Source organism: Erpetoichthys calabaricus, chromosome 5 (genome assembly GCF_900747795.2).
Source record: "Erpetoichthys calabaricus chromosome 5, fErpCal1.3, whole genome shotgun sequence".
NCBI lineage: Eukaryota > Metazoa > Chordata > Cladistia > Polypteriformes > Polypteridae > Erpetoichthys > Erpetoichthys calabaricus.
The window spans coordinates 135256697-135272257 of record NC_041398.2 but is presented as its reverse complement, the minus strand read 5'-3'; the positions used below and the strand labels follow the sequence as shown (position 1 = coordinate 135272257).

The window sequence follows — 15561 nt, the reverse complement described above, 5'->3', positions numbered from 1 at the left end:
TTCACGACCTCCAGCATCCAACAATAGTTAGGAAGTTGCAGTTTTCCTGTATTGCATGACTGTAGGCCCTAGAAGACCTTGCTGCACTGTTGTGCAGCACAAGGTGGAAGAGGACTGGGAGGAAAAGACCTTGGATTATTTGACAGCTAGTAAATATAGACAATACAAACAGGGAATAAATTCATAAACAGGGCAGCATCAAAGCCGATTTGAGCTGGTAAATGTTGAACTGAGAATACCTCGACAATACTCAAAACATTACACAGTGCACTTTATCAAAACCCAGAAGTCATCATGACAACAAAAGAATCATATTGTATAACAGTAAGTAACAACTACAAACAAGGAGAAGAACTGCACCATATCTATGCAGGAACTGTGTTAATATCCAGAAGGGGTTACTATAAAAAAAGTACAATGAACCATCTAAGGCATTAAAAACCCTAATACAACAGACAACCTTAAATTTTTGCCATTAGTCATCAAGTGTTAGCAGAAAGAATGAAAGAATGAATGAATTCACATTGTCCAACCTCTGTATAGAAAACTATATGGACAGAGGCACAGTTTGCTGCACTGAAAATTCATTGTTCCAGACATTTTCTATTTTCTCATACTATGTATGTGTTGTATGTAAATATACACTATATGCAGAACAAACATACACATGCATGTACATAGTATAGTGACCAGCAGAGCAATCTCTTTGCCTGGTTTGACAGGAGAAACCATAGAGCAAAATGCTCTTGACAAGGAAACTTTTACAGAAACGTCTGCAAAAGGAAACACGCTTCAAAAAGCAATACATGTTGGATTAGATTAGTGTTGTCCTAGAGACTGTATGAAGCCTTTAAAATAAAGCAGAGTAGTACCATTACCAGGTAACTCTACAGTTGGCTTTTCTCAGGTTTCTGTTTTTAAGGACAGCGTGGACAGTGCTGGAGACCCATTTCAGAAGATTCCAGAGTCTACCTTGGACAAAGAGGGGACGGTACAGAATCAGAATTGTACTACATGCTGGTGTTAAGCTCATCCTTTTACAGAGATGCCACTGTGCTTGATGTATGACAAAGGTTTTCTCTCTCTTTTCTAAACAGTGGGGAGAGTTTTAAAAGATGGAAGTGTGTGACTGCAAGCAAAGTTTTAAAGCAACACAAAATACTTACATATTCATTTTCAGTTTTTTTTTCAAAAATAAAGAAAAAATGTACATTTTTCATCTATTCCAGACAAATTATGATGCACTGTCTGTTGTTCTGTGCATGAACTATAGAACCATAGAACAATAGATGATGATAATAATACTACTATTACTACATTTTATTTATATAGCACCTTTCCCATGCTCAAGGGAATGATACACTAATGAATGGAAAAAATGGAAATACATAAAAACTAGATGTAATACCTTCAGTGTTAGTATTGATAATAAGTGTTGGGCCTATTTTCAGTCCACTTAACACTAGAATTACCAGAGTGTACGAAAAAACTCGTAGATCCAGCCCACCTTAAAACCATTCTCACCTCTCCACCAGCGTCCTTTGTCCTGTAAATGTGCCGATAAAAACAAGCTGCAAGCAGCCGGCTATTCCATCCCCCCACGAGGAGCATCTCCCAGCTCATGCCTTGATTGATTATCTGAGAGTGATGTTGAGTTTTAGAGTGGAAATAATAGATCGTTATTTGGAATACACGCATTTCATGTGTGTTCCGTTTCTACAGTAATCTCTGTAAACACATTGTTAAAACAGAACCTTTTTCATATTTTAGCAATAAATGTTACAAAATGTAGGCATAAACTATAGAATGTGTGAAGCATGAAGTCCAAACATCAAACACTTTCACAAAAAGTTCAGGAACAATACAACAGCTTCCATGGTGTAGCGGTAAGATTTGCTGTCTCAGAGCGCGGCAGGTTTACTGTCTCTCAGAGATCTGAGTTCAATTCCCCGTTGAGGAGAAAGTATTTATTTATTTTTTTTCTTTTTAACTTCAAACGGACATAAAATTTATAAATTGGTATGCACTGTCAGTTAATGAGATTGTGATATTTTCATGTGGGATGCTCCTTTTAAAATATTTTTTTAACAATTTGAGACTGCAGTTAACATGAACAAGTGTCCTTAACTGTTATTTTTAAGATCCATAACACACAGACACAGCAGAGAGACAAGACAGGCAGAAAAGTCACTAGATACACAAACAAACAGGGAAGGCACATGTACTGAAAGATAAAAAAGATCAACATGTGCACTGAATAAGCTCACACGCTCTAACCCCCCCCCACCCCCCGATCTGACTGTAAGTAACAGCGCAAGTACAGACGCAAACCAAGTGTATGTGTGTACTGTATAATATTAACAAAAAGAGCAGCTTACTACTGAAAACAGCAAATATAGGAGTGAGTGGGGTTCAAACCGGGGACTCTTGATCACACTTGCTTTGTGTCTGTACTTGTGCTGTTACTTAGAGTCAGATGGGGGGATGGGATGTTACAGCGCGTGAGCTTATTCAGTGCTATTGATCTTTTTTTTCTTTCAGTAATAGTGCCAGTATAAATCCACATCCGATCTGATGCTGTTCATTTTCAAATAATATTGCATTAGTGCGATGATGTTTTCACATATATTGTCTCTTTCTTTCAGGTGTGTAATAGAAACCACAGCATAGAGAGAAGCGTGTAAATTGTAACAGGTACACACGTTGTAAATGTAGGAAAGACGATCCTTGCATGTGTGTGAGAACAGTTAACATTTGAATCTGATGATTGCATATAGCGCTGAAGTTACTGCTCTGTACTATTCTATCCTCTGCATGTCCTGGAGTACAAAAGAAATAGCATACAGCAACATGTGGGGACTGGCAAGATTGGGGGAAAAAAACACGCAGTCACTGATTACAAACCGCAAGATGTTATGCGAATGAATATGAATAATATGAATAATGTTGCATCTGTGCCACAAAGTTTTCCGAAATGTACTATACAGGTCATAAAACAAATAATTCCAAATATCATATACAGTAATCCCTCGCTACTTCGCGGTTCACTTTTCGCGGATTCACGACTTCGCGGATTTTATACGTAAGCATATCTAAATTCATAACGCGGATTTTTCGCTGCTTCGCGGGTTTCTGCGGACAATGGGTCTTTTTACTTGCTTCCTCAGTTGGTTTGCCCAGTTGATTTCATACAAGAGATGCTATTGGCGGATGGCTGAGAAGCTACCCAATCAGAGCACGCAGTTAAGTTCCTGTGTGCTGCTGATTGACTCAGCGACGGAGTGTTGCATTAACCAGGAAGTCTCATCTCACTCACTCATCATTAACGTGCTAATGCTTCAGGGGCCGTGTCCAAGCACCAACAGAAGATGCAAATGATTGCAGAAAAGGTAAAAGTTTTGGATATGTTGAAGGAAGGGAACAGCTACACCACTGCAGGACATCGATTCTTTTTATTTGAAAAGGAGGAAAAGCATATAAGATCTACGGCCGCAGTGTCCTTTAACCAGGGTGCAAAACGAGTTGCAAGTGGACATGATAAGGCAGTAGTCTGGATGGAATCTGCTTTAGGAATCTTTGCAACAAGGTCAACGACGTCATCACCGCCTACAAGCTGCTACATGTACTTCGCTATACAGTAAGTGTAAACTTATCTACCGATTTCATATTGCTTAGCAGTTGTCCCTGTTTTTAACAGAGTAAATGGTGGGTTGTAAACAATACAGGGAGGGTTTAAAAACGTCCAAATACACATTAAATAATTAAATAAGTATAGTGTCCCTACTTCGCGGAAATTCAGTTATCGCGGTCGGCCTTGGAACCTATCTCCCGCGATAAGTGAGGGGTTACTGTATAACTACGTCTGTGTTTTTTTTTTTTTTTTTTTGACATCATACACAATAAGGGGCACACTAATACAGCATGAGCAGGAACATTCAATAAAACTGAATAATAAAAAAAAAATTCAAGTGACGGTGAGATACAAAGAAGGCAGATTCGCCAGCGTTTGTGTGTCAGCTTTAATCCCTCCAGATGAGAGAATGTCCAGTTCCATTGTCTCAAAACACCACTCACATCTCCAGTTATTCTGTTTCAAATGAAAAATAACAGCGTCAGATCCCTTAGTATGTATTGTGATTGTGATTTAGAGAGAATAAAAGTTTAAAAAAAAAAAAAAAAACTTTTACAAGTCCTATAAATGCACACCGTGTGTTACAGACACAAACCAAATGAATGTGTGTACTGTATTTGGACTTCAGGCTTCATACATTATATAGTTTATGCCTACATTTTGTCATTTACTACTAAAATATGAAAAACGTTTCTGTTTTAAAAATGGGTTTACACAGATTACTGTAGAAACAGAAGACACATGAAATGCGTGTGTTCCAAATAGCGATCTATTATTTCCACTCTAAAAATCCAGCAGTTCAGTCACTCCCAGATAATCAAACAAGGCATGAGCTGGGAAAACTTAGTGAATGTTCTGCAACGGTGGGGGATGGATTAGCTGGCTGCTTGATGTCCTCTTAATCAGCACATTTAGAAGACAAGAGACGCTGGCGGAGAGGTGAGTACAGTTTTAAGGTGGGCTGGATCTACGAGTTTTTTCGTAGACTCTGGTAATTCTAGTGTTAATTTTATTAGCTACTTCAATGAGATCTTTGTGTTGCATTTACAGTACAGTGGAACCTCGGGTCACGACTATAATTCATTCCAAAACTCTGGTCGTAACCCGATTTGGTCGTGACCCAAGTAATTTCCCACATAGGATTGTATATAAATACAATTAATCTGTTCCAGACCTTACAAACTGTATGTAAATATATATATATTTTTTTAAAGATTTTTAAGCACAAATATAGTTAATTATACCATAGAATGCACAGCACAATAGTAAACAAAATGTAAAAACATGGAACAACACCGAGAAAACCTTGACCAACAGAGAAAACTAACATTGCAAGAGTTTGCGCTATAGCGCTACGAACCGCTCGCTAAAAACACTTTTTTAATGAGTTTTAAGCACAGGGAAAAAATGAACATTTGAAAAATCTGTAATTTAATAAACAACCAAGAAAAGTAACATTGCAACAATGCACGCTACGAACCGATCGCTGTAAACAGAAGTGAAGTGGAGGTTAAAATCCAATAGAAAAAAGTCTTCATTAAATACAACAAAGTTAAAACAATGCTCGAATCAGTCTCTTAAAAACAAGCCCTGTGCATTCTTTAAGTGCCTTCTCGGCCTTATGCGGCCACCAGCGCGCGCGTGCGTGTGTGTGTGTGTGTGTCTGTCTCTCTCGCAAAACTGGCTTGTTTGAATACAGAGTGTGTGGTCGTGAACAGATGCAAAAGTTTGGCAAACTTTTTGGTCGTAACCAGATTTGTATGTGTTCAGAGACGTTTGTGAACCGAGGTTTCACGGATGACTCTCTTTTATCATGCTTAAATGCAACTGTTTATATGAAGTGAAAAAAAAAATTGGACGTGAATGTCAGTTAGGCTTTGCACCTTAGAAACCAAGTTACCTGAACAATTCTATAATATTTCAGAAATTATTTACCATGCTGATACTGATCTTTCTGATTATAAAACAGGTCATTACAATAGCAATTGTCAAGAAGAACATAATTACTTGCAAAATTATTTGAGGGTTCCTCTAGAGTGCCTCTTGCACTATTTAGCTCAAAAACTTATCAGCACATCATCATCTCATAACAGGCTTAAGTTTGGAGTTTGGTATTTTTGTGTCCAGCTACATTAGCTCTAGACCGCCCTCATGAAACTATGGCACACAGACAAATACACACCCATCATTGAGATATCAATGGTTTTGTTATCAGGGGACCCTAAACCATTGAAATCCATCACAAACCTGAGACTGAAATTTTTGACGAATCTAAAGCATTCGCTCCTCCCTCATAGATAATAGGTTATGGTAGGGGAGGGCGCAAAGCAATCCAGTGTGAATTGCAATTACACATGCCACAAAAACAATAACTTACAAAACATAATCAAATTTAGCATTTAATGTTTACTTACCTATTAAGAGGATTGCTACTTTGAGAATTGTTTCTGTGTCCATAATCTTATAAAAACCATATTTAAAATTTTTTAAAAGATCTAAATATTTATTTCCTTCTGCATTTTTGTAACTGAATTCAATATTAAAGCACATAAAATCTCAAAAGTGGAGACCTGCTTTGTTGATAATGATGTCTTTATGCTTTAAAAAGATTTAGACAGATGCCAAATAAAAGGAAGTACCACTGTAAACAGTATTGGCATTCACTCACAGCTGGGATTATTATTGGACATTCCTCAGGTGTACTTTCAGTTGCCTGAACCTCAAAGCAACTACCATGCATCAGAATACTGTGTATTCTGGCTCATATAGGTAAGGTTAGCCAACAGTTTCACAGTAAAGATACATTACTGATATAAATTATAATTTCTTATGTATGTAAGAAATAAAAAAAAATTACCCAATATTTACACAAAGCACAAGAAACAACATCCAAGTCAAGTTTGCAAGTTTAGTTTTTAGGATGGCTACCCACTTCTAATCATGTCCTGAGGTTGAAATGGAATCATGCAGTATAATGAAGGACAATACTCATACTGTACTTCTATTAACAGTAAGATTTTAATGCCAAGTTCAAGTAAAAAGCAAAATAAGGTAACACTCTCCAAGTGGAAATAGAAACCGCTCAAAAAAAATTAAAGGAACACTTTTTAATCAGAGAATAGACTTTTTAATCAGAGAATAGCATCAAGTCAATAAAACTTCTGGGATACTGATCTGGTCAGTTAAGTAGTAGGGGGGGGTTTTAATCAGTTCCAGCTGCTTTGGTGTTAATGAAATTAACAACAGGTGCACTAGAGGGGCAACAATGAGACAACCCCCAAAACAGGAATGGTTTAACAGGATGGAGGCCACTGACATTTTTCCCTCCTCACCTTTTCGTTTTAACTAGTTTTGCATCTGGCTATGGTTAGTATCACTACTGCTATGATGAGGCGATACCTGGACCCTACAGAGGTTGAACAGGTAATCCAACTTCTCCAGGATGGCACATCAATACATGCCACTGCCAGAAGGTTTGCTGGGTTTCCCAGAACAGTCTTAAGGGCATGAAGGAGATTCCAGGAGACAGGTAGTTACTCTAGGAGAGCTGGTAGGTGGTCATTAACCCATCAGCAGGACCGGTATCTGCTCCTTTGGGCAAGGAGGAACAGGATGAGCACTGCCAGAGCCCTACAAAATGAGCAGCAGGCCACTGGTGTGAATGTCTCTGACCAAACAATCATTAACGGACTTTATGAGGGTGGCCTGATGGCCCAATGTCCTCTAGAGGGCCCTGTGCTCACTGCCCGGCACAGTGGAGCTCAATTAGCATTTGCCAGAGAATGCCAGAATTGGCAGGTCCACCACTGGTGTCCTGTGCTTTTCACAGATGACAGCAGGTTCACATTGACAACATGTGACAGACGTGAAATGTCTGGAGAACCCAAGGAGAACGTTATGCTGCCTGTAACATTGTTCAGCATGACCGGTTTGCTGGTGGGTCAGTGATGGTCTGGGGAGGCATACACATGGAGGGACGCACAGACCTTTAAAGGCTAGATGACGGCACCTTGACTGCCATTAGGTATTGGGAAGAAATCCCTGGACCCATTGTCAGACCCTATGCTGGTGCAGTGGGTCCTGGGTTCCTCCTGGTGCATGACAATGCCTGGCCTCATGTGGCCAGAGTATGCAGGCAGTTCCTAGAGTATGAAGGAATTGATACCACTGACTGACCCCAACACTCACCTGACCTAAATCCAACAGAACACTTCTGGGGCATTATGTTTCAGTCTATCCGATGTCGTCAGGTTGCACCTCAGACTGTCCAGGAGCTCAGTGATGCCCTGGTCCAGATCTGGGAGAAGATCCCCCAGGATACCATCCATCTTCTGATTAGGAGCATGCCCCGATGTTGTTAGACATGCATACAAGCACATGGGGGCCATACAAACTACTGAGTATGATTTTGAGTTGCTGCAATGAAATTTTGGTAAAATGGACTAGCCTGCGGCATCATTTTTTCCACTTTGATTTTCAGGGTGTCTTTGAATTCAGCCTTCTGTAGGTTGATAATTTTCATTTCCATCAAATGATGTGGCATCTTTTCATTCCTAACATATTACCCAGTCCTTATCAGTATACAGTGGGGCAAAAAAGTATTTAATCAGTCACCAATTCTGCAAGTTCTCCCACTTAAAAAGATGAGAGAGGCCTGTAATTTCCATCATAGGTATACCTCAACTATGAGAGACAAAATGAGAAAAAAAAATCCAGAAAATCACATTGTCTGATTTTTGAAGAATTTATTTGCAAATTATGGTGGAAAAAAAGTATTCGGTCAATAACAAAAGTTCATCTCAATACTTTGTTATATACCCTTTGTTGGCAAAGACAGAGGTCAAACGTTTTCTGTAAGTCTTCACAAGGTTTTCTTCACACACTGTTGCTGGTATTTTGGCCCATTCCTCCATGCAGATCTCCTCTAGAGCAGTGATGTTTTGGGGCTATCGCTGGGCAACACGGACTTTCAACTCCCTCCAAAGATTTCTATGGGGTTGAGATCTGGAGACTGGCTAGGCCACTCCAGGACCTTGAAATGCTTCTTATGAAGCCACTCCTTCGTTACCCGGGTGGTGTGTTTGGGATCATTGTCATGCTGAAAGACCCAGCCACGTTTCATCTTCAATGCCCTTGCTGATGGAAGGAGGTTTTCACTCAAAATCTGACGATACATGGCCCCATTCATTCTTTCCTTTACACAGATCAGTCGTCCTGGACCCTTTGCAGAAAAACAGCCCCAAAGCATGATGTTTCCACCCCCATGCTTTACAGTAGGTATGGTGTTCTTTGGATGCAACTCAGCATTGTTTCTCCTCCAAACACGACGAGTAGAGTTTTTACCAAAAAGTTCTATTTTGGTTTCATCTGACCATATGACATTCTCCCAATCCTCTTCTGGATCATCCAAATGCTCTCTAGCAAACTTCAGACGGGCCTGCACATGTACTGCCTTAAGCAGGGGGACACGTCTGGCACTGCAGGATTTGTTTCCCTGGCGGCGTAGTGTGTTACTGATGGTAGCCTTTGTTACTTTGGTGCCAGCTCTCTGCAGGTCATTCACTAGGTCCCCCCATGTGGTTCTGGGATTTTTGCTCACCGTTCTTGTGATCATTTTGACCCCACGGGGTGAGATCTTGCGTGGAGCCCCAGATCAAGGGAGATTTATCAGTGGTCTTGTATGTCTTCCATTTTCTAATAATTGCTCACACAGTTGATTTCTTCACACCAAGCTGCTTACCTATTGCAGATTCAGTCTTCCCAGCCTGGTGCAGGTCTACAATTTTGTTTCTGGTGTCCTTTGACAGCTCTTTGGTCTTGGCCATAGTGGAGTTTGGAGTGTGACTGTTTGAGATTGTGGACAGGTGTCTTTTATATTGATAACGAGTTCAAACAGGTGCCATTAATACAGGTAATGAGTGGAGGACAGAGGAGCCTCTTACAGAAGAAGTTACAAGTCTGTGAGAGCCAGAAATCTTGCTTGTTTGTAGGTGACCAAATACTTATTTTCCACCACAATCTGCAAATAAATTCTTGAAAATCAGACAATGTGATTTTCTGGATTTTTTTTCTCATTTTGTCTCTCATAGTTGAGGTAAACCTATGATGAAAATTATAGGCCTCTCTCATCTTTTTAAGTGGGAGAACTTGCACAATTGGTGGCTGACTAAATACTTTTTCGCCCCACTGTATATAGTTTATACATAGTTTAACTTCAAAATATCTAATCATACTTTAATAAATACCTGGAATTAATAAATATAGAAAAATATAAATTGTACAAAGACTTTTAAGAAATATTAAAAAAATATACTCAAAACCACATCAACAAAATTTTTTTTTGCATTTTTAACTTTTTAAGACATAGACAAAGCAAGTCTTTTTAATCTTTATTTACCCATTCATCCGAATACTTTCTAACACTTTTCCTGTTCAGTGTTGTGCATGAAATTTCAGGGCAATTGGTTGTAAACACTATTAAACATACTTTACACAGCTTACCGTGGCAACTGAAGCTTCTGACTGAACCTCTATATTTAGAGAGGTGCTCTCTGCTACAGATCCAGATCCTACAAAAGAATCAATGGTGCGCACCTCATCTTCATTCTCTCTGGCCTGTAAACACACAATTACATAAGAATTAAAAACAGAAAAGATGTACAGTCATCTTTGTTTAATTAGAAAAAAAGAGGAAAATAAACAGGAAAAAGCATTTTACTTTTTTTATTTCTTTCAACTACCGTATATACTCAAATATAAGCCAAGTTTTTCAGCACCCAAAATGTGCTGAAAATTGTCACCCTCGGCTTATATTCGAGTCAGGTCCCGCTGCCCCCCGGTATACGTACAAGCCAGTTTCCCTTTCGGTGCAGCGAGCTAGAGAGACGGCGCGAGAGAGAGAGCGTGTGAGGGAGGGAGAGGGAGAGAGAGATCGATACACCATATATTGTTTTTGTTGACCCTCTTCTCCACTTACAGAGCTAGTTTACTGTTTTTCTTTGAAATAAATACTCAAAAACATTTAACCTACTGATGATCAATTAATGTACGGTAATTTTTTTCGTATTTATTTTGATTATTGAAACTTATCAGTAGCTGCTGCATTTCCCTCCCTAGGCTTATACTCGAGTCAATAAGTTTTTCCAGTTTTTGTAGGTAAAATTAGGTACCTCGGCTTATATTCGGGTCAGCTTATACTCAAGTATATACGGTAAATATTCATTTGAAGACATATAAAAACTGATTAGAATTTGTATAAATGTGAAATCTCTGATTACAGGATACTTCCAGCATTGAAGTTTAATTCTTACGGCTATTAACTTTAAATAACGAGTAAGAAAAAATAATTTTCTGATTTTTTTGTTTAAACAAAACCCTTCAAACTGATTCTTTTGATATGGTAAGGGGTCAGAAAGGTAAAAACTGAGATCCAAGTTGTAACTATTGGTTAATGAAAAGCTTATCAAACAAAATTAAGTATTTCACTCATATTTTGAACAATAAACATCAGAAAACTCTTTAACCAGTGCCTAGTTTTTTGCCCCAAGAATTAGAAGGAAATTAAATTATGTGTTGCATGTTGTTTACATTGTCATTGTGTGTACTTATTTGCATGTGTATACTTGTTATTTATACAGTGAGGAACATACTGTAAGTATTTGAACACCCTGCGATTTTGCAAGTTCTCCCACTTAGAAATCATGGAGGGGTCTGAAATTCACATTGTAGGTACATTCTCACTGTGAGTGACAGAATGTAAAAAAAAAAAAAAAATTCAGGACATCACATTGTATGATTTGTACAGAATTTATTTGTATTGCACTTCTGCACGTAAGTATTTGAACACCGGAGAAAATCAGTGTTAATATTTGGTACAAAAGCCTTTGTTTGCAATTACAGAGGTCAAACGTTTCCCGTAGTTTTTGACCAGGTTTGCACACACACAACAACAGGGATTTTGGCCCACTCCTCCACATAGATCTCCTCTAGATCTGTCAGGTTCCAGGGCTGGCGCTGAGCAACACAGAGTTTCAGATCCCTCCAAAGATTTTCGATTGGATTTAGGTCTGGAGACTGGCTAGGCCACTCCAGAACCTTGATATGCTTCTTATGGAGCCACTCCTTGGTTATCCTGGCTGTGTGCTTCGGGTCATTGTCATGTTGGAAGACCCAGCCACGACCCATCTTCAGTGCTCTGACTGAGGGAAGGAGGTTGTTGCTCAAAATCTCACAATACATGGCCCCATTCATCCTCTCCTTAATACAATGCAGTCTTCCTGTCCCCTTCGCACAAAAGCACCCCCAAAGCATGATGTTTCCACCCCCATTCTTCACAGTAGGGATGGTGTTCTTGGGATGCAACTCTTCCTCCTTTTTCCTCCAAACACGGCGAGTGAAGTTTAGACCAAAAAGTTCTATTTTGGTCTCATCTGACCACATGACTTTCTCCCATGCCTCCTCTGGATCATCCAGATGGTCACTGGCAAACTTCAGACGGGCCTGGACATGTGATGACTTGAGCAGGGGAACCTTCCGGGCAACGCGTGATTTGAAACCATAAGGGCATAGTGTTCTACCAACAGTGACCTTTGAAACTGTGGTCCCAGTTCTCTTCATGTCATTGACCAGCTCCTCCCATGTAGTTCTGGGCTGATTCCTCACCTTTCTTATCATCTGGAATACCCCACGAGGCGAGATCTTCCATGGAGCCCCAGTCCGAGGGAGACTGACAGTCGTCTTTAGCCTCTTCCATTTTCTGACAATTGCTCCAACAGTTGATCTATTTTCACCAAGCTGCTTGGCAATTGCCCCATAGCCCTTTCCAGCCTTGTGGAGGTCCACAATTTTGTCTCTGGTGTCTTTTGACAGCTCTGTGGTCTTGCCCATGGTAGTAGTTGGAGTCTGACTGACTGTGGGGAGGACAGGTGTCTTTAAAGACCTCAGACAGGTGCTACTAATTAAAATTACTAAGTGGAGTAGAGGTGGACTTCTTAAAGGCAGAGTAACAGGTCTTTGGGAGCCAGAATTCTTGCTGATTGCCAAGTGTTCAAATACTTATGTGCAGCAGTGCAATACAAATAAATTCTGTACAAATCATACAATGCGATTTCCTGAAATGTTTTTTTACATTCTGTCTCTCACAGTGGGAATGCACCTACAATGTGAATTTTAGACCCCTCCATGATTTCTAAGTGGGACAACTTGCAAAATTACAGGGTGTTCAAATACTTATGTTCCTCACTGTATATACAGTAGATTCACCTTTTATGTGAGGTATATGCTACAAAGCATCAGATACAGTGGAAGTAAGGATAAAGTGAGACGTCCTTACACAAACCGTCACATTAACTCTAAAATAACAGCTAACATGGTTTAAATTATACTCATTAATATGTATATACAGTAATCTCTCGCTATATCGCGCTTCGCCTTTCGCGGCTTCACTCCATCGCGGATTTTATATGTAAGCATCTTTAAATATATATCGCGGATTTTTCGCTGCTTCGCGGGTTTCTGAGGACAATGGGTCTTTTAATTTCTGGTACATGCTTCCTCAGTTGGTTTGCCCAGTTGATTTCATACAAGGGACGCTATTGGCAGATGGCTGAGAAGCTACCCAACTTACTTTTCTTTCTCTCTCTCTTGCGCTGACTATCTGTGATCCTGACGTAGGGGGTGTGAGCAGGGGGGCTGTTCGCACACCTAGACGATACGGACGCTCGTCTAAAAATGCTGAAAGATTATCTTCACGTTGCTACCTTCTGTGTGCAGCTTTTAAGTATGCTGCACGGTGCTTCGCATACTTAAAAGCTCAAAGGGCACGTATTGATTTTTTTATCTGTCTCTCTCTATCTCTCTCTCTCTCTCTGCTCCTGACGGAGGGGGTGTGAGCTGCCGCCTTCAACAGCTTTGTGCCTCGGTGCTTCGCATACTTACAAGCCAAACAGCCCTATTGATTTGTTTGCTCCTTTGAAGAGGAAGATATGTTTGCATTCTTTTGTGAGACAGAACTGTCATCTCTGTTTTGTCATGGAGCACAGTTTAAACTTTTGAAAAAGAGACAAATGTTTGTTTGCAGTGTTTGAATAACGTTCCTGTCTCTCTACAACCTCCTGTGTTTCTGCGCAAATCTGTGACCCAAGCATGACAATATAAAAATAACCATATAAACATATGGTTTCTACTTCGCGGATTTTCTTATTTCGCGGGTGGCTCTGGAACGCAACCCCCGCGATGGAGGAGGGATTACTGTATACAGCTGTGCCATACTATTTCCATTTCTAAATGAAAAGATAATCCAGTAGCTTGGATATTTTCCTTTATCGTTCACCTCACTTGTGGTTTTCAATCACCTTTGCACAGAGTTGCTTTGATTTTTTGCAGTATCTAAATTAAAACATACTTTATTGCACGGCAGATAAACGTAATGATTTACAAGGTAAATGAGCAGTGTAAAATGAAAGCGATCATATTTTCATTGTCTACATCTCTTCCTTCATTGCAAACATTTATGTATAGACACTGAAACAAAAATGTATGGATATCAATCAGGCATCAACAGCATGAGCATAAATGGCAACAGCAAAACTTGAGGTGTGTGCATTTTACAAAAAAGATCTACACAACTTGAGAAATTTGTAAAATTTTTAAAAACGGAGAACAAAAATATACAGTTGATAAATTATTTTAATCTTTTACAAAGACAAAACATTGACCTTAGAAGAACATTACATTTGATGTTTAAGGCAATTAGTTTACTTACCACAATGTCACCAATAGTTTGCTCCATAGCCATATAAAATTTAGGTTGAATTAATGTAGCTATCTCCTCAGTAATCTTTGTCTACTGCTTACCAAGCCCTGTAAGCTCACAATATACCCAAATTGTCACTATGGCCATTGCTTACATAAATTTGAAAAGGAATGTAAATATATAGTACCATCCTGAGAATTTCACTACTGGAATGTACAACTTCCCAAAATATGCCAACATATTTGCTCACACTGTCTCACTAATACAATCCCAGGAAACAATGCAGTTTGTATGAAACTGGTTTTATCACGGCAATGAGGTCTCCACAGACCGACATTCCCTCAAAATCTAACTATAAACCTCCTACTGTTACACCTTTACCAACCCCAATATAATAATTAATCTCGTGAAATATTCTTGTTAACCATTTACTGAATAACCTGAATAACAATAATGGTAAAATGGTGTATAGAAACCTATTAGTGATGTGGATGCAGCATAATGAAAGAAGATTGCTACTTAAGAAAAATCAGCACATAAATAAAGCACAAGAAAAGCAATATTCTTCTGCTGCAATGCCACCAATTCATTTTTGGGAGATAAGTGTATATATTTTCAGCCAAAGGGAATTATACTCCTTTCTATGATGCATTTTATGAACATTTGGTCTAATCAACCCTAAGTTTTCCAAGAATGCATTCACTTTAGCAAATACCAAATTTATGAAGGTCTACTGCCCCCATTTTAAAACCAATAGATCTGAAGAAGTCTGTATTAACACTATACAAGCCCTTGCACTGTTGCAACACAATTCATAAACACTTATTGCTGCATTACCATAGTGCAAAAAACAAGTCCTCATTTTAGTACAAATCTAGTCAAGCCAGAGGGCATAAAGAATATTTACTTGCTCACCAACATCTTTTGTAGCAGTTTCAGGTAGGCCTTCTCTTGCTCTTTAAGATCATCGATGAGATGGGAAAGTCGCTCCACATTAGCTGAAATTTCATTTTTTTCCACAAGGTCATCACGCATTGAGCTGGCTTTTGCAATATATTCCCGGATCTGGATAAGACGGCTAACAATCTAAATGCAAAAACAATATTTTAATTATTAATTTGTTGAGAGATATGAACTATTTCTGCACTGTTTAACTTTTGAATGAGTTCACTTTGGT

At 39.1% G+C, this 15561-nt stretch overlaps 1 protein-coding gene across 7 annotated transcripts in view; it reads right to left on the bottom strand.

The window, feature by feature from the left end:
- Window positions 1–15561, bottom strand: part of pcm1 (pericentriolar material 1) — a 206423-nt gene that overhangs the window by 137330 nt on the left and 53532 nt on the right. For all 7 annotated transcript variants that reach the window (XM_051928278.1, XM_051928280.1, XM_051928282.1 and 4 more), the window contains exons 5-6: window positions 15300–15470; window positions 10133–10246 (exon numbers count right to left, since the gene is read on the bottom strand). In XM_051928278.1, coding sequence (XP_051784238.1) covers window positions 10133–10246; window positions 15300–15470 — 285 coding nt within the window. The remainder of the gene's footprint in view (window positions 1–10132; window positions 10247–15299; window positions 15471–15561) is intronic.